Consider the following 20,000-nt stretch of genomic DNA (forward strand, 5'->3'; position numbering starts at 1 on the left):
AGCTTGGTGGCTGATCTGGTGTAAACCCCAGACAGACAGACGGACAGAGCTTGGTGGCTGATCTGGTGTAACAGACAGACAGACGGACAGAGCTTGGTGGCTGATCTGGTGTACAGACAGACAGACGGACAGAGCTTGGTGGGCTGATCTGGTGTAACAGACAGACAGACGGACAGAGCTTGGTGGCTGATCTGGTGTAACAGACAGACAGACGGACAGAGCTTGGTGGCTGATCTGGTGTAACCAGACAGACCAGACGGACAGAGTTTGGTGGCTGATCTTGGTGTAACAGACAGACAAGACGGACAGAGTTTGGTGGCTGATCTGGTGTAACAGACAGGACAGACAGACGGACAGAGTTTGGTGGCTGATCTGGTGTAACAGACAGACAGACAGACAGACAGACGGACAGAGCTTGGTGGCTGATCTGGTGTAGCCAGTGAACCCATATGGTGTTCTGACTCACTCTGCTCCGCTGTGTTTCCTGTTCCCTGTCTAAATCCATATGCCACTAGAGGAAAGCAGCCCCCCCTCTCCCTCCCCTTCACACAGACCCTAACTCCCCCCCCCCCCCCCCCCCCCAATCCACAGGGGAGGTGTAGGAGGTAAAGCCCTGAAGGCTCTCCCCTCCCACCTGCCCCCCCTGCCTCCTAACCCCTTAGAGCTGCTTAGTCCATTGTCACTGCAATCTGCCAACACAACCTGGGTCTCTGGTCTCTCTCTCTCTCTCTCTCTCTCTCTCTCTCTCTCTCTCCTCTCTCTCTCTCTCTCTCTCTCTCTCTCCTCTCTCTCCCTCTCCCTCCTCCCTCTCCCTCTCCTCTCCCTCTCCCTCTCCCTCTCCCTCTCTCTCTCTCTCTCTCTCTCTCTCTCTCTCACACAAACGCACACACTATCTCTTTTCCTTCTCTTTCACCCCCCTCGACTCTCTATCTGTCTCTCTATTGCTTACTGTCTCTCGCTCTCGTTGGTCTTTCATTCCCCCCCCCCTCTCTCTCTCTCTCTCTCTCTCCTCTCTCTCCTCTCTCTCTCTCTCTCTCTCTCTCTCTCTCTCTCTCTCTCTCTCTCTCTCTCCTGATATGTATGAACTTAATAACACTAATGATTTAAACAGTACATTGAGGTCCCTCTCAGCTCCTGGAGGCTGAAGTGCTTCAGATCCTTCGTTCATTTGGATTAAGTGCATTAGGTCTCCATCGTTTTGATTCAGAGATCTTATCTGATCGCTATCTGTGGCGGTTAACATTAATCCTTGTTTTGTCCTGCCACTCTTGGAGTAAACCCAGGGGAGCCTGAAGGCTCTGAAATGACATGAATTACGTTTCTCAGAAATGTGCCATTTGCGTTTCTGTCTGTCCAGTGTTTACACCATAAGGCTTTGTAGCTGCAGTGGTCGGGGGGTTAGTCATGGCTTTGGTTGTAGTTCTGTCCCCGGTGTTTAGTCCCAGTTTTCTGTTGGAACACTGAAATCTGTTAAGAAAGACAGGATCCTAGGCACTCAAGAATATAGACGGACAAGACGAGACAATTGGTACCGATTGTTATTTCTACGTGAAAAACAAGATACCCTGATATAAACTTATTTTCTGTTTCTGTTTTAGTTTGGTATTTAATGTCATGTTGTGATTCTATTGATGTGCTTTGTCTATAATTGATTGATTGATTGATTGCTCGATCACCAATGTATGGCGGGATTGCCCTGTGTCGGCCACCTGTGTTGATGAACTCCTGTATATAAAGGGTGACACAATCAAAGGCTTTTTAAGAAATAAATGTTTCCTTCCGTATATATATTTTGAGTGCCTTGGAAGGAACCCATATTTTCTACAGTCTTCTTCTCCCAAAGACCCAAGAGCTACGATTCTTTGCTAAACCCTTTATTCACCATAGAGTGTTGGCCTAGTAGTTGAACTCTGCTACTTACTGAAAATCTGTTGTTTGGATTCTTAATTACGGCAAATGAGGGAGCTAATTATAAACATTGGCCCTCAACCTGTTGGTGGCTTTAGAGGGAATTGGGGCAAAATGTCTAATGTTTTGTGGATTTAATTTAGCGTGTTCTCAAGCAGCAGTGATCCTCTATCTTAATGACTCCAGGTTTCAATGTAATGAATTGCATAATAAATGATAGGATATTGGATTACGGTAATCTGAACATTTACCAAAAAAATGGTACCTGTAATCCCGTCGTAGAACTACTGACAGAAACACTAATCAGGTTACACACAGATATTTCTTGTTGAATGACTTGGTGATGTGTTTGAAGGAAAATGCATTTGGATTTTGAGATTATAGACGTTGACATCATTCTGTCCATCTTTTCTCTTAAACAGTACTGTCATGATATATATCGGTATGTTGAGTATGTCATAATGTCATTATGAATTGAAAATGGGGGACCCTGATGTAAACAAGACGAAAGTCTTTCTCTGGTCTGCATCCCCTTAACAATTGTGTGTATTGAGTTGTACTGTATTGTACCCATTCTGCAATCTGTTAATAAAATGTTCAATCAATCAATCAATCAATCTTTAACTAAAGGCTGCTGCCAGATGTAGATGATGGTAATTACTAGTGCTAGGAAGCACAGATACAGAGTAATACATGTTAACTCTTTAACTCATTTCAATTTTTGTAAGAAGTGGGGAATTAAGTGATTGCTATTGGTTAGCGTATTGGAAGTAGGGATGGGTACCGTTCACATTTGAACCGATACGGTACCGGTACCTGTGAATCGATACCGGTACCCAACGGTACCTTTTTCGGTACTTTAGTCTCTAAAAATGTAATCTACCTACCTCAGTTGTGGGGAAAAAAATCCAAACTTCAAATAACTACACTTTCGACCGTTTTCGGCTTGCCATTGCCCCGGCTGCTTTGTTGTTGAATCAAGTCAAATCCTAGGTAAGCGTATATTGTGCGTGTGAACGTTGACATGAAAAAAAAGGTAAAAAAAAAAGAAAAACTACAACGGTAATCGATACTCGGTAGTACCGACGTGTTTCGGTAAGTACCTTTAAAAGTACCAAATTCGGTACCCATCCCTAAGTAGGACTGACCTCGAATAAAGAAACGTATGGGATTTGTTGACTAATCCATTAGTTGATTTCATAGATAAATCTAACATTTAGAGTTTCCCACATGCAATAATGCAGAGGGACCTCTTTAACACTTTGAGTGCCAGCAACGCGTTTTGTCGTTAGTTCATGCCGCCAGTTGAGTGCCGGCAACACTATATAGCGTTTGTTTGTCGTATTTTTTTTTATTGGCGATTTGAATTCATATTTCATCAATCGAGCCTCATGCTAGTGTTGCAGAGTCTCTCTGAGCTCAATTGGGAAGATACCGCCCCCTATCGTCTCTCCCTGTGTAACTGCACCCCATTAGTTTAGACTGATGAAGGGGGGGGGGGCCTGTTTCCTCATGTTACTTTTCCGTCAAGCCAAATGAAGAGACCCAAGTTGATCGCCGGCCCTCAGAACAGCGAGGATTATGTATTTCCAGCACCCAACGCTGAATCAATAAACGCGATCGATATTTGGAATGGCGATCAGGAATTGGAATAATCTTTTTGGATAACATCTGATCTGAGGTAAGGAATCTATTTGACCAGTCTTGGGGTAATCAGAGCTTTTTTCACAGATATATCAACGTGTCCCATATGTGTGTGTGTGTGTGTGTGCTCGCTGATCAGGAAATGAGAGAATATACTTTTCAGATCGCTTATATAGCGTGCATAAGTACACATATACTATCGATAATCTAGCGTTTATTTGAAAACTATTTATAAATAGGCCGAAAAATTACAACGTTTTTGTGTATGCCATAATATTCCAGTAAATGCTGTTTATTACGGAATCTATATTTTCCTGAAAAACAAGGGCTTTTCAAAATGCTATAAAACGGAAATGAACCGATTAAAAAAAACAATCCGTTTCGACAATGTTGACTGCAAACAAGTCATTGATAAGCGACGGGCAGATTAGACACACATGAAGTTGGTGCTGGCATTTAACCACGTTTTACCATGTTGACCAGTGGTAATCAAAGTGTTAAGTCTAGTGCTTAACAGTGATGTGCTTATTTTAAATCTAGTGTTTGTCAGAGATGTGCTTATCATTTAAAATCTAGTGCTTAACAAGAGATGTGCTTATTTAAAATCTAGTGCTTAACTAGAGATGTACTTATTTAAAAACTAGTGCTTAACTAGAGATGTGCTTATTTAAAATCTAGTGCTTAACAAGAGATGTGCTTATCATTTTAACTCATTAACTCATTCAGCATGAAAACAAGCAGAAGAAACGACTAGACTAATCAACTAAGACCAAACGGACTCATTGACGGACTGACTATGAGGGATCAGCCCCTAATTGAAGGTTATTTTAATTCTCTCCTGGTTGACAGTTCTGTCTCTGTTCTGGTTTTACAGGAGGTTCTGCAGACGGTTCCCAAGTTCTGCTTCCCCTTCGACGTGGAGAGGTACCAGGTTCCTTCCTCCCTCTAACATCTCCTGTTTGTTAGTATAGCATAGAGGCTGTCTGACTGACCCCCCCTGCACACACACACACGCATGCATGCACGCACACACACACACACACGCACACACACACACACACACACACACACACACACACACACACACACATAGAAGCACGCAAGCACATGCTCATGTGTACATGCTCACACACACTAACATGCATACACACATACTGTTGTATATGTATACAGTACACGCATAATTCATTCATACTTCTATTACATACATGCACAGTTTGCGCACACATACACTCAGACACACATACACAGACACACTAACAGGAATATGTGTGAACAAGCAAACAAGGTGAGATTTGTGTGTGTGTGTGTGTGTGTGTGTGTGTGTCACACAATGATGCCATGGTAAGCCCAATGACACTGTGCACAACATTCATACTGACTCTCAAATGTGTGTGTGTGTGTGTGTGTGTGTGTGTGGTGTACATGCATGTGTGTGTGCCTGTGTATATGTCATATGTGTGTGTGTATGCATGTGTGCTTGACTGTGTATTATGTGATTATATATTTGTGTGTGTCTATACATGCATGTGTGTGTGCCTGTGTACATGTGATTATGTACATGTGTGTGTGTGTTGTTCCTATTTTCAAACCCGACTTAATCCAGTCAAACTCACCTCACTGTATTCTCAGTGTTGTAGCAGACATCACAACAGTTCATTACAACCCAAAGACTAATCAATCAGTTGATCAATCATGATGATTACAATCACCATGCCAATGAGTTAGGGCTGGACGGCATGACCTGAAATCCATATCAAAGTATATTATCACATTTACCTCTGTAGCATAAATACCATGCTGTGTTGGTTATCTGTCAACATGTTTGTAATGTTTGTCTGTCAACATGTTTGCAATGCTTGTCTGTCAACATGTTTGTAATGTTTGTCTGTCAACATGTTTTGTAATGTTTGTCTGTCAACATGTTTGTCTGTCTGGTTGTTGTACATTCAGTTGGTTTAATCCTAGTGTGGTAGTGAAAGGGTTAACCCTCTGTAGTGTGGTAGTGAAAGGGTTAACCTTCTGTAGTGTGGTAGTGGAAGCATTAACCCTCTGTAGTGTGGGGCGGTCAGGTGGCGTAGCGGAGATTGTGCTCGTCACCAATGCAAGAGGCTGCGGTCTCGACTCCCGGAGAGTCAGCATTGCCTTGGCTCGGGCTGATCGCTATACTAACTCGTTTGGCTGAGTTAGGGTGAGGGGAGCCGTGGGTGGGTCCTGGGCGTTGTGGACAGCGACCCCTACAGTTCGGTCGGGGCGCCTGCTCAGCAAGGGTAGGATCTGGAGAGAGGTAGTGCGACCTTCCACACGTTACACTCTCCCGGTGAGAATCTGCACGGCCAGGCTGGCTGCCGGCTGGCTGCACATGCGTCGGAGGAAAGCATGTGACAGTCTCCGGCCTCTCGGACCAACAGTAGGGGAAAGTGCGCAACAACCAGGAAGGGGGTTGGGAATTGGCATAACGACTAACGGTGGGATGGGAGAAAAATCGGAAAAAGGAGGGGGAAAAAGATTTAAAAAAATAAAAATAAAATAAAAACTCTGTAGTGTGGTAGTGGAAGGGTTAAAAAGACACAAAATAAAACAACCTATGTAGTGGAGGAATGCGTTGTTTACCCAAGATACTGATACGAAATTAGGACGGTAACAGATTCATAATGTAGGTATCGGTAGAAAGACTGGTACAGTGGTGATGATGTAGATCTGCCTATCAGCATGTCTGTATACATGTGTACAGTGGCACGCTTAGGAATGCATGGCATTAAAAGACACTAGTGGTACACAATTCAAGTTAACAATTTAAGTCTCCTTGGACACGATGAAGGTCTGCTTGGCTCATGGCGACTCCCTGACGGAGGACTGGGCATTTATTTTCAGCAGAGAAAATGACATGTAATGCATCTGATTGGAGTGGGAAAAGGAGAGGTAGTGAGGGAGAGTGCGAGCAGCAGAGTGAGGGGGAAAGACAGAGGCTGCATGCTTCTCTAACTGAAGTTGAGCTGCTGCCATCTAGTGGTGGAGAAGTATAGCAGTTGTCACCCAGTGGTTACATTACAGCCCTACACACACACACACACACACACACACACACACACACACACACAAGCACACACACTGAGGTTTTTAACTTGTTTGACTTTTTGTAATACTGTGTAATTGGCGCAAGTATAAAAGTAATTTGTTCTTAGATACGCTATGACTGTTAAATGGATCATTGTTATATATGGACACACCGACTACCTTCATCATGGCAGTATTTTTCAAAGTGTGGCTCGGGACCCCCCATGTGGGTCTTTAAATGGGTCCCCAAATTATTCTCTATCATACTAGGAATCTAAAGCCCTCATGACATGCTGAGTAAAACATTGTAGGATAGTAGTTTAACAGTCTAACAGACATGTTGAATAAAACACTGTAGGCTAGTAGTTTAACAGTCTAAACTACATGCTGAATAAAACACTGTAGGATAGTAGTTTAATAGTCTAACAGACATGTTGAATAAAACACTGTAGGCTAGTAGTTTAATAGTCTAACAGACATGTTGAATAAAACACTGTAGGATAGTAGTTTAATAGTATAACAGACATGTTGAATAAAACACTGTAGGATAGTAGTTTAATAGTATAACAGACATCACTAGGCTAGTAGTTTAACAGTCTAAAATACATGTTGAATAAAACACTGTAGGCTAGTAGTTTAACAAAAAATACATAAGTATTGTGTTACACAGTCTAAAATACATAATAACTATTTGTATAGCACCTTTCATAGAGGGGATTGCAGAAGAAATAAGACATACAATCAGTGTAAAACAAGCAGCAAGAGCTAAGCATAAAGTGGGATAAAATAATGCAGATATATTAATCAAATCATCAGAAGCTCACGTTCCAATAGGCTTCTTGAATTTCTGTAATCTGTTACAAACTGTGATAAAGGTCATAGTATGCACCCAGCGGATAGTGGGCGTAGAAATACAAGTAAAAACAAGTCAAATAATAGCAAGGGTAAAATGAGCACACATATAAAATCACAGTTTTTCACATTAGGATCTAACATCCCAACAGGCCACTTTGTTTATGGTTTGATTCAGTTTTAGTAGAATAGAAAAGACATGAATACTATAAAATCAGTTTTTTACAGTGCAATAAAGATTTTCTGGATTACTGTTTATCAGTTCAAAGTCGTCTTTACCTTCTGTTTGGTATCCACAGTTTAAAACCTGACAGTCTTCCCTCCTGTTTGATACCCACTTTGACCCTTTGAACCTCCCACTCAGGGCAAACCTCCCTCTCAGGGCCCAGTTCCCTCTCTCAGGGCGCAGTTCTAGGCCTCGGTCTTACACAGTTTTAAAGCCTGACAGTCTTTCTTGCTTGATACCCACACAGTTTAATACCTGACAGTTTCGAACCTGTAATAAAAAGCAATAGACAGAGGAAAATAGTGCAGTGCAATAAAATAGTAATAAAATAATAAAGTACCGGTAATAAGAGAATAAAACAGAGGGAATAATAAATAATAATAAAGACACCAAGACTTGGTCTGTAAAGCCTTTCACATTTCCTGCTCACAGTCCCAAAACTTCCCACCTATCTGTGGGAAAACAGTAATTGACTAGTACGGATAATATCCAGCCTCAGATATATAAAATAAAAGAATAAAAACATGGGGAATAAAACATAGAGAAATAGTGCAATGTCAATCACAGATAAATGGTGCAGTATAATAGTTTAAAGTCAGTCAAATGCTTTGGTAAAGAGATACTTTATACTAGCACATGCATGAGTCTGGTCTCTTTTGAAAAGTAACATTCTGAAGTTGCTAACACAATAAAGAAAAATCACTTTGAGTGCTAGTGAAATAGGTTTGAACACACTGAAGTAAAAGTTGTGTGTACTCACATTTCTGTTTACTTGTTGCCAGATGCCTGTTTTTAAGTTCCAGCTGAGAGGTAGGAGCTGGAAAACACAACGGTTCCATAGCCTGAAGTCTTATGTAGTACAGGTCCAAATCATCTAAAGATCACACAGAAGATGTATGTTTGACAATGGTTTTTGTAATGTGTGTACCGGTAAAAATTCAGCATGATTATCCAAAATGGCTGTCCACTTCCATTCATTCAGACGCTTGAGTCAGGACAAAGGACTTCTTCGTCACCTTCCCAACCATCCCCCACTGTCACCCGCCCGCCTGGGATCGCTTTCGGAGCAGACGCTCCTTGGCTGCAACGGTGGTCAATCATTTTCGCCATCAGCGGCGATTGGTCAGTTCAGGACCATTTACAGTCGGATGTGGTCACTTGATGGAGCGGCCTGTCAAATGACGCTCACCGGATATATCGTCTTGTAACTCGAGACCCGAAGCACGCAATTGGTTGAGTGTGGTGGTGATCGAAAGGCGGCAAATTCAACTTTTGAACAGTGTATTGGATGATCGGTAAAAAATGCAGCCAAATTTACAGACTAGCACAAAATGCTGCGAGTGTGCGCGAGTGCGTGACGGCCCGGATTGGCATTTAGTTTAACAGTCTAAAAGACATGTTGAATAAAACACTTGACTAGTAGTTTAACAGTCTAACAGACATGTTGAATAAAACACTGTAGGCTAGTAGTTTAACAGTCTAAAATACATTTCATTATTAATTGAAAATGGGGGACCCTGATGTAAACAAGACGAAAGTCTTTCTCTGGTCTGCATCCCCTTAACAATTGTGTGTATTGAGCCGTACTATATTGTACCCATTCTGCAATCTGTTAATAAAGTTTTCAATCAATCAATCAATCAATCAATCAATCAATCAATCAATCAATCAATCAATGTTGAATAAAACACGGTAGGCTAGTAGTGTGTCACTCTGAATGCAGGATAAAGCTAGATTGTCCCATTAGCCATTAGCTTATTTGCTTATAGTCTGCCACGTCGCTGTCAAATACATTTGCGAGCCGGCACGGTCTAGGTCGGATTGTGCCGGCAGAGAAGATTATTCAGAAAAGCCGAAAAAGTTGCGCGATTCAGAAATAGGTCAAAATAGAGGTATTGGCATTTTTGAATGCTTTGAAATGTTCTCTATCTGTATCCTTATTTGCAAAACGTAATACGACTTGTAAATGTGTTAATTATTGTTAGATTGTCCAACAGTATTTATTCCGACGCAGTAGAAAGAACTACATTTGTGTTGGAGGGGTGTGGTTAAATACTCAGGTCTGGAGGTAGACGTGCAGAAATTACAGCTCATTTCCATTCCGAGATGTCGGACTCAGTAGGCTACTTTGTTGGCGGTGTGAAACATTAACATCTTTGTTTGTTGTTTGTGTTCAATTGTATCTGATTCTCTCTGTATAGCATAAAAGCCTGGCTGGCTGTGTGCATAGATTAAGTCCAGTGTGCGCTCCGCAAGTCAGAATGAATGGCACATAACGGAGTCTCTCTCGCTCTCTCTCTACCAAATCCATTCTGAGACAACGGAACGCAGTGCGCACTCCGCAAGTCAGACTGACACGCGTTGCGTGTAATGAGAGTCGCTCTCTCTCTCTCAAGTAGCCCAAAGTTACACTATAAAAACTAACTGGATAGTTGATTTAACTTCATTAGCTGAAATATTCTAAAATCATTAAGTCTGCTATAAGTGTAAATATGTGTGCGTGTGTGAGCGCTAGGGCTGACCCCTATTAGTCTAATAGTCGACTAATCGATTGAAAGGAGCCGTAGTCAACTGCCAACCTCCTAGTCGAATACAATCATTCTTTCCAAAAGAAAAGAGGCCTAGAAGCGTGGCTAACGCTAATGGCACGCATACCAGAGACTAACTGCCTAAGAAAACAGGCACAGAGGTACTGAAAGAGGATTTCACCCATCTAATGAACACACTAGACTAGACAAATATCAAGATGTATCCATCAGTGGACCAATTGCATGATTTTGCAGAGGACAAGAAGCCTTCCGTTGACTCCTTCAGACATTAAGCATCCCCCATAGCCCAAATGGAATGATAAAAAAAATAATTATACTTTAAAAAAAGAAAAATCTGACTATCGGCTAATTTCGGCCAATCATAGTCCACTATCCAAATCCTTAGTCGGGGACAGCCCTAGTGAGCGCCTGTCCCATCTCAGTATTTACTGAGGATGGCCAAATAATGATGATATTTAAACTTAAAAAATAATAATACACTTACTTGTGTAGCTGACACTTTTATCCAAAGCGACTTGGTATGATTAATCTGAGCTGAGCTGTCAGATTTGTTTTATTTGTTATAACATGAGCCAGCTCTATTGTACTTTAATTAAAATTATAATAAAATCTTGAATCTTTATTACTATCTTGACTATTTTCCTTTATCCTCTAGTTCAGTGGTCGGCAATAGGTGGCCTGCGGGCAGAAATTGGCCCGCCAGCAATAATATCTGGCCCATCAGATTATTTTGAGAATATTATTTTCTTTATTATATATCAGACCGACTATTGGCTAGGCTATATATTTATGCTATAATGTCCAAACAGAGAAACTACCACCACCTACTGTAAAGAATTCTTATTATACTTTGTTTTATCCATGTTGAGAGAGAGAGAGTGAATAACGGGTATAGGCAGCGAGGTGCAATGTAGCGCTTGCTCAACATGAATAAAGTCGGTGGACAGCGCCTGGTGCTGAAACGTCGTCACTTGTCGGAACGGCTTGTAATGACGCTCGCTGGATATTTTGTCTTGTAACTCGAGACCCGAAGCATGCAATAGGTTGAATGTGGTGACGATCGAAAGGCCGAAAATTCAACTTTCAAACAATGTATTGGATGATCAGCGAAAAATGCACCCCGGAGCCTCAAACTTTATCTTTACTTGTATATGACTGTGATGGTACCACACATGTGAACAGTAACAATGCAATTAAACTGACGTCAAATTGGAGGGAAAAAAGCTGAATCCGCTTAAAGAAGACGTGATACACAACTAAAGAAAAATACAATTTGGCTTTTAACCCTCTAAAGCCAGGCGCAACACTAAACATGTTTGGCAAAACAGTAAATATCTTTGGATCTATTTACTAGCTTAGATTGTCATCTAAAAATGTTGTGTCAGTGCGCAGAAGTAAAGAATAGAATCTTGAAATATCTAGATTGGTTGTTTTCTCTGGACTGCATCTAATCCGCTGTATCTATCTATTTATCATATATCTATGTCTGTCACTATAGCCAATGGAAATGCTAGAAATGGTCACGTGGACTGGGAGAACCAATGGAAAATTCCTATCGTTTCTCAATAGTCCAGTCCGCTCCACCGAAAGGGCCGCCAGATAGACGCACTGGTTGCGCGTAATGTAGGATGGATAGACCGATAGAGAGGCGCTTGTCTCTGTTTTTATAATAAAATGGCAAAAAGACAAAGGTATAATGTTCAGTGCAAACATTTATTATATATAATAATGGAAAGTAGAAAACACTTTTTTATTTTATTTTAATCTTTTTCTATTCATTCTGGTTTTTCTTCACAGTTGCAGATAAAGATTAGGCTACACTAATATTATAGTATTAAAAGAAACTGAGTTATATTCATTAAAGAAAGTTGATTTAATTGATTTAGTTGGGATGGGGCTTCTCTCTGGGCTGGGTCTGGGGCTGGAAAGTTGATTTAATAAAAATAAAAAAAGACTAATTTAATCAGATTATTCACTTTATTCAAATTGAGGATTTAGTTTGAGGATATTTATAAAAAAAAGTTTTTAAATTAAAAACGAAGGTTTGAACATCCGTTCGAAAAACCCTGACAAAGTTCGAATCCCAAAAACAGGCTTCGGGGACAGCCTTACTTAGTTATAAGGTGGTCTGTCACAGAGTTAAAAAAATGTCACTATCAATTTATTAAATTAGTCATTGTTTTTGGTCCTGGCCGCGTCTATGCCTTCTACAACGCTGTTTATTTGTAAGGCCCATACATATTTCACATTCTTATTGACGTTATTTATTAACCATTCAACTCATTTCACAATTCTCGTTACTCATATCACCTACTAACGTTATAACCTCTAACAGTAGTGTTCCCGGTACTTTTCACAGTGTACTGACCTGAAAGCATAGAATAGTGATCAAGAGGAATGAAGACGCAAGCTGCTCAGTTATACTCCAATTCTCCTCTGGCGTGAGAGGGTGGAAACCGTCACCTTAGGGCAGGGGTCAGCAACCTTTACTATCAAAAGAGCCACTTTGACCCCCTCCCACAAAATAAAATGCTCAGGGAGCCGCACAACCTATTTACCCTTAAAATGAAGATAACAGTGTATAACGTTTTATATATCCCCAAGCATACCCCACATTTAACATAAAACGCCTGACAATTGCATACCCAAAGTAATTTGCGATTTATTATACTTTATACTTATAGCACACAGTTTGTTGCATTAATGGAATTATAAAGCAACCAAAAGAGAAATTTTGACTTTTTATTGCTGTTTTTACCTGTTATAACAAAGGAAAACATCAAACTCTTATGAAAAGGAGAAAAACGACTGGCTGTGTAGACCTATTTTTAAATAAAACACAGAAGAGGAGACAAAACACTGGTGTCTGTAGACCGACTTTGAAATAAACCCCTGAACTATGCAGCTCTATTTGAGTCCTTCCCTTATTTGTGGAAAATCTATAAAATAAAAAGTAAATTTTTTGTTGTTTCGCAAATTTCGCACCACATATCAGGCATGCAGGTAAGCCTGCATCGTTAGTCGTGAAAGCAAATTAATCTGTCCACGCTGAATTAAACCCTCTATTTTCCTCAGACTTTCCTTTTTTTGGATTTATCCATGGTTAGCTTACTGGGGGGTCGGAAACTCAAGATTAGCCACTTGCAGACGGCAGGGAGAGGCGCAGGTGTGACGTACTGTATATTTTAGTTGATGAAATATTTTTTCATTTCAGTGTCACTGTCACAGTATGACATCGATCCCAAAAAAAAAGAAAGTAAAAAAGGTTAAAAAAAGAAAAAAAAGGCAGGGAGCCGCAGCTGATTGGCTAAAGAGCCGCATGCGGCTCCGGAGCCGCAGGTTGCCGACCCCTGCCTTAGGGGAACCTGGCGCATCACCTGAACTAATAGGTTCCGCTCTTAACTTCCTGTCTAATCAATTCTCCATCTCACAGTCAATGTGAACTTAGTTAATTATATTAACGTGTAGCTGGTAATATAAAGTTTACCACAATTCTTCTAATCATAATAATTAGATATAAACAATTGCAAAAATTACACAAGATTATGCACATATTCTTGAGAGTACTACAATAACAGACTATTTACTCCAGAGCTACAGGGCTTCAAAGAAACCGGAGCCATTTCTCTTGCTATGCATAATAGTACTTTAGCCAGAAAGCCCCCCACTTAACACCTTCCAGTCTGAGAGCAGCCATTGGCTTTGTGTGACCCTGCATCTATCCCCAGGCCATCAGGATGCTCAATGACTCTATGCAACACTAATTAGCCCAACCACATCCACAGGCACATTCTCAGGGGCTCATACAGAACCAAGCATTTCACTGTAATGTACATGTACTTTATACGTGACAAATAAAAGCAAACTTGAAACTTGTGAGATCTTATATAACCAAATAGAGAAGGGGTCGGCAATTAAGTTTGGCCTCGGGTCAAATTTTTTCCAAGCCATTATATGGCGGGCCAGGACGCGTCTATGCCTTCTACAACGCTGTTCGGTTTCCGCATTGCCGTTTTGCGCTCTGATTGGCCGAGCGCGCACGTGCGCATTAGCCGCGGCGCGGCCCTCAGCTGTGCTGTGATAAGGCTTTCGCCAGCGGGGAGAGGGGCTACCGTGAGTAACACACATAGTTGCAATGCATCTGTCAGTCGTACTTAACTATGTGTTCACTGGTGTTTTACTGCTTCGCGGCATAAAGCCCATAATACTCTCCCCACTGTTGAAAGCCAGAGCACGGAGGGTCGTTGATGAGCGCAGCGATCCCGCTCGCGGTAGCCCCTCTCCCCGCTGGCGAAAGCCTTATCGCAGCATGGCTGAGGGCCGCGCCGCGGCTCATGCGCACGCACATGCTCGGCCAATCAGAGCGCAAATCGGCAATGCGGAAACCGAACAGCGTTGTAGAAGGCATAGACGCGTCCTGGCCCGCCATATAATGGCTTGGAAAAAATTTGACCCAAGGCCAAATTTAATTGCAGACCCCTTCTCTATTTGGTTATATAAGATCTCACAAGTTTCAAGTTTGCTTTTATTTGTCACGTATAAAGTACATGTACATTACAGTGAAATGCTTGGTTCTGTATGAGCCCCTGAGAATGTGCTTGTGGATGTGGTTGGGTTAGTGTTGCATAGAGTCATTGAGCATCCTGATGGCCTGGGGATAGATGCAGGGTCACACAAAGCCAATGGCTGCTCTCAGACTGGAAGGTGGAAGGTGTTAAGTGGGGGGCTTTCTGGCTAAAGTAACCATTATGCATAGCAAGAGAAATGGCTCCGGTTTCTTTGAAGCCCTGTAGCTCTGGAGTAAATAGTCTGTTATTGTAGTACTCTCAAGAATATGTGCATAATCTTGTGTAATTTTTGCAATTGTTTATATCTAATTATTATGATTAGAAGAATTGTGGTAAACTTTATATTACCAGCTACACGTTAATATAATTAACTAAGTTCACATTGACTGTGAGATGGAGAATTGATTAGACAGGAAGTTAAGAGCAGAACCTATTAGTTCAGGTGATGCGCCAGGTTCCCCTAAGGCAGGGGTCGGCAACCTGCGGCTCCGGAGCCGCATGCGGCTCTTTAGCCAATCAGCTGCGGCTCCCTCCCTTTTTTTTATCTTTTTTACCTTTTTTACATTTTTTTTTTTTTTTTAGATCGATGTCATACTGTGACACTGAAATGAAAAAAGATTTCATCAACTAAAATATACAGTACGTCACACCTGCGCCTCTCCCTGCCGTCTGCAAGTGGCTAATCTTGAGTTTCCGACCCCCCCAGTAAGCTAACCATGGATAAATCCAAAAAAAGGAAAGTCTGAGGAAAATAGAGGGTTTAATTCAGCGTGGACAGATTAATTTGCTTTCACGACTAACGATGCAGGCTTACCTGCATGCCTGATATGTGGTGCGAAACAACGAAAAATTTACTTTTTATTTTATAGATTTTCCACAAATAAGGGAAGGACTCAAATAGAGCTGCATAGTTCAGGGTTTTATTTCAAAGTCGGTCTACAGACACCAGTGTTTTGTCTCCTCTTCTGTGTTTTAGTTAAAAATAGGTCTACACAGCCAGTCGTTTTTCTCCTCTTCATAAGAGTTTGAGGTTTTCCTTTGTTATAACAGGTAAAAACAGCAATAAAAAGTCAACATTTCTTTTTTGGTTGCTTTATAATTCCATTAATGCAACAAACTGTGTGCTATAAGTATAAAGTATAATAAATCGCAAATTACTTTGGGTATGCAATTGTCAGGCGTTTTTATGTTAAATGTGGGGTATGCTTGGGGATATATAAAACGTTATACACTGTGTTATCGTCATTTTAAGGGTAAATAGGTTGTGCGGCTCCCTGAGCATTTTATTTTGTGGGAGAGGGGAAAAGTGGCTCTTTTGATAGTAAAGGTTGCTGACCCCTGCCCTAAGGTGACGGTTTCCACCCTCTCACGCCAGAGGAGAATTGGAGTATAACTGAGCAGCTTGCGTCTTCATTCCTCTTGATCACTATTCTATGCTTTCAGGTCAGTACACTGTGAAAAGTACCGGGAACACTACTGTTAGAGGTTATAACGTTAGTAGGTGATATGAGTAACGAGAATTGTGAAATGAGTTGAATGGTTAATAAATAACATCAATAAGAATGTGAAATATGTTTTTTTTTTAATCCACTTTTTCTCCCATTTTCTATATTTTCTCCCATCCCAATTTCGTATCATCCAATTCAACCCTCCCCTGTCACGAACGCTGTTTCTTGCCTCCCACAAGCCGGCTGCAATGTGGACTAAGTCATACATAGCACAAGTCCCCTCCGGTACTTGAGGTAACAGCAGTCGCATCTTTTCACCTGCGCAGCTCGATCTCTCAGTGGCGAGGAGTAACGCGTGGGAGGCTCACGCTGCCCCCGACACTTCCTGATTCTACTGCGCAGGCGCACCAACCGACCTGTAGGAGTCGCTGTCCACAACGCCCGATCCCCACCCATCAGTTTCCCACCGCCTAATACGGCCAATGTGTATTAGTACGGACGACCAGCTAAACTGAAAGCAAATGTGGAGAGCGGGGCTCGAACAGGCGAGCCCAGCGTCTCCAGATTTCGTGGCGAGCGCCTTGCCCACTACGCCACGTAGCCGCCCTAAGAATGTGAAATATGTATGGGCCTTACAAATACATTTGATTTGATTTGAGTTATGTGGGCGCACATTGTGATATGCATTGGCCACGAGGGAAGATGGCGTTTTCCACCTTATCAGTTACTGACAGCACGCACTTGCCGCTGGGGTATAAGAGACGTTATAATATTAACACTTTCAGTGCCACGGACGACATATTTCGTTTTATTAGCCCCCCCACTAAGTGCCGACGACGACAAATATCGTTTTATTGTTTTATTAGCAATCTGAAATCATATTTCATCAACCGATTCTCCCGTTGGTACACCAGCTCCTACAGGAGCTCAGAATGGAAAAAAGCGCCCCCTATCGTCTATCCCTGTGTAACTGCAGGTCAGTCGCTTAGACTGACCTGGGATCTGTAGATATGTAGAGGCGGAGCCAGCTGGTTCCTTGTGCTGGCAAGAAGTCTGATCAACATGGAAGTCATCACGGGACGGGAATCAGCCTGGAATATATATTCACAGCAGCCAATACTCAATCAATAAGCGTGATCAATATTTGGAATGGCGATCAGGAATTGGAATGATCTTTTTGGAGATAAGACATAGATTTAAAAGTATCCGCCCGATTTGTACAAGTGATGGCTTATTTTGAAGGTATGAACCTGTAATTTCATATCAAGTAAAAAAAAGTGTTAAGATCCCTCTTAAGCAGTTTTTCCCAAACTTAGGGGTCGCAACCAAAAATGGGTCGCGGACCAGTTTGTATTGGGTCGCCAATAAAAAAGAAATAAAATAAAAATATTTTAATATATATTCTTTAAATAAAAAAAAATTTAATAAAAAAGCTGTAGATGTGTTGATTCAGTTTGGCACCACATACTTATGTGAATCTGGGTTTTATACTCTAGCATACCTGAAAAACAAATACAGAAACAGACTAAATGCTCAGCATGACCTCAGAATAGCACTTTCAAAAACCAAGCCCAGAATAGATCTGCTGGTTGAAAACTTCAACCAGCCACATACCCAGGGCTGTACGTTAACTTTTTTTGCACATAGCACTGGTGCTACAGAGGTTGATAGTTTTGTAGCACTGGCCAAAATCTTGTAGCACAAGTATAAAACGTGTTATATTTGTAACAGTCACAAATGTGCCTATTGTATTTGTGTTATTTAGTTGCAGTCAGGGAACAAACTTAACTTTTTGACTTACCAGCCATTTGGCTGGTAGATTTAAAAAAGGCAGATTTTTTACCAGCCAAAAATTATAAATTGCTTTTTAGTATATGATATATCGCCATGTGTTATTATTACTATAATACTCTCATATGCTATTTTCAATTAATATCATAAACAACATAAGGAATATTAGCATAATTTTGAGTGGACTGAAGGAATGAGTCAGCGTTAATAGTTTTAAATGCAAATAATTTATTGAAACATAGAAGTGGGGTCGGTTGGGACACACACACACACACACACACACACACAATGGGGGACCCTGATGTAAACAAGACGAAAGTCTTTCTCTGGTCTGCATCCCCTTAACAATTGTGTGTATTGAGCCGTACTGTATTGTACCCATTCTGCAATCTGTTAAATAAAGTTTTCATTCATTCACACTTTCAACTCACCACCCCCGCATCATATTGTAGTCTAGTCTGTCTTCAAACTTCCACTCCTCTCGACACACACACACACCCTTTCCCCAGTCCACACTGTCTCTAATTCTCTATGGCTCTGCCTCTGATCAGGATTAGCTTGTTAGCTTATGCTAATGTAACGTTCATTTCGGGCAATGTGGGCATAAAGGAATGACGACGATGCAAAGCGTGTTAGATGCATTTGACCCGTTGTGAGAGAAAAAAAACACCATGGACTTATTTCGGATCGCAAAATAGCCGCAGTCTGCTGTGCAGCTCCGCTCCGCTCGGCCGAGAGCAGAAGGCAGAAGCACGGTCTGGGGCGGATATGACATCACGGAGTTGCTATGGGTTTTTTCAAAATAAGAGTATCATATGAACCTGACTGTTGCTAGCTGCCGGAGCCCAGATATATCATGACTGGAACTGCGCTTAGGCGGAAATGAGACCTGCGACAGGATTTTCAAAATAAGAGTATCAATATGAACCGAATGCCTATCGCACCAGTGCTACTGAAGTAAATCCATTCATCGCAGAGACCGCTGTTGCTGTAGCACGTGCGATATATATGTCGCACTGTACAGCCCTGCACACACCTCTCATTAGATTTCATTGTGCCATAGATGAAATATTATACCCCTTCTAGCATGATGTCAGGTCAGTAGAATTTTTATATAAGTCTGTACAAATTAATCAGAATGTTGCTCAATGTTGGGGTTTAAGGTTGAGGGACGGAGGGAGGGGGTAAGAAATGGAGAGTTGAAAAAGGGGTGAGAAATAGAAAGGAGAGTAGAACATGTTTGTTCATTTAAAAGTGTTACAAAATTGTATGTACATATGTTATGAGGTGGTGAGCAACTTAACATTACACTCTGATTATTGCTGTGATGTACTTTTATAATTAAATAAATACATTTCATATACATTTGAAATTTATGGTTTGTTGTGTTCTTTATCAGTAGTTTATAAATGTATGTTATGGCAATTCATGATGTATTTTTGTAAGTTTGGGTCCCGGGGAAACACCAAATTTCTCTTTTGGGTCTCGAGCTGAAAAAGTTTGCTCTAAGGACCCAGAGTCTGTGCCTTGTCACATTGTTCAATATCCATCTCTTATCATTTCTGCTAATTAGTTCTGTTATTTATACACTATATATATGTATATTAGGGCTGCAATGATTCATCGACCATGACATTTAGCTGATTTGCATATTCATGATCGACGCATCGTATTGTTACTTGTATGTCCTTTTTGCGGTGGAAATGGCAGACGTTCAAAGTCATAACATGCGCAACGTGTAATCTAACGAGTGCACAATGAATCATGTTCGATATATAACTTTTCTTAACTCAATCTTCGCCAGATGGCGCTGTGTACCGTGTGGTAAGAAGGCCACCGCTTTAAAGAATAGGAATACATGGCGGTGTTTGCAGGGCTCAAACCAGGGAGCGAAATTAACTTTTTGACTCACCGGCCAGTGGCGGGTAGATGGGAAGAGTCTACCCGCCAAGCATAT

At 41.3% G+C, this 20,000-nt stretch overlaps 1 protein-coding gene across 1 annotated transcript in view; it reads left to right on the plus strand.

Annotated features, from left to right (window-relative positions):
- The window catches only part of dennd1b (DENN/MADD domain containing 1B), a 467,783-nt gene that overhangs the window by 216,350 nt on the left and 231,433 nt on the right, over positions 1 to 20,000 (plus strand). Inside the window, exon 4 of the mRNA XM_084311228.1 lies at positions 4,427 to 4,476. Coding sequence (XP_084167354.1) covers positions 4,427 to 4,476 — 50 coding nt within the window. The remainder of the gene's footprint in view (positions 1 to 4,426; positions 4,477 to 20,000) is intronic.

This window comes from Notolepis coatsorum, assembly GCF_963971535.1.
Source record: "Notolepis coatsorum genome assembly, chromosome: 3".
NCBI lineage: Eukaryota > Metazoa > Chordata > Actinopteri > Aulopiformes > Paralepididae > Notolepis > Notolepis coatsorum.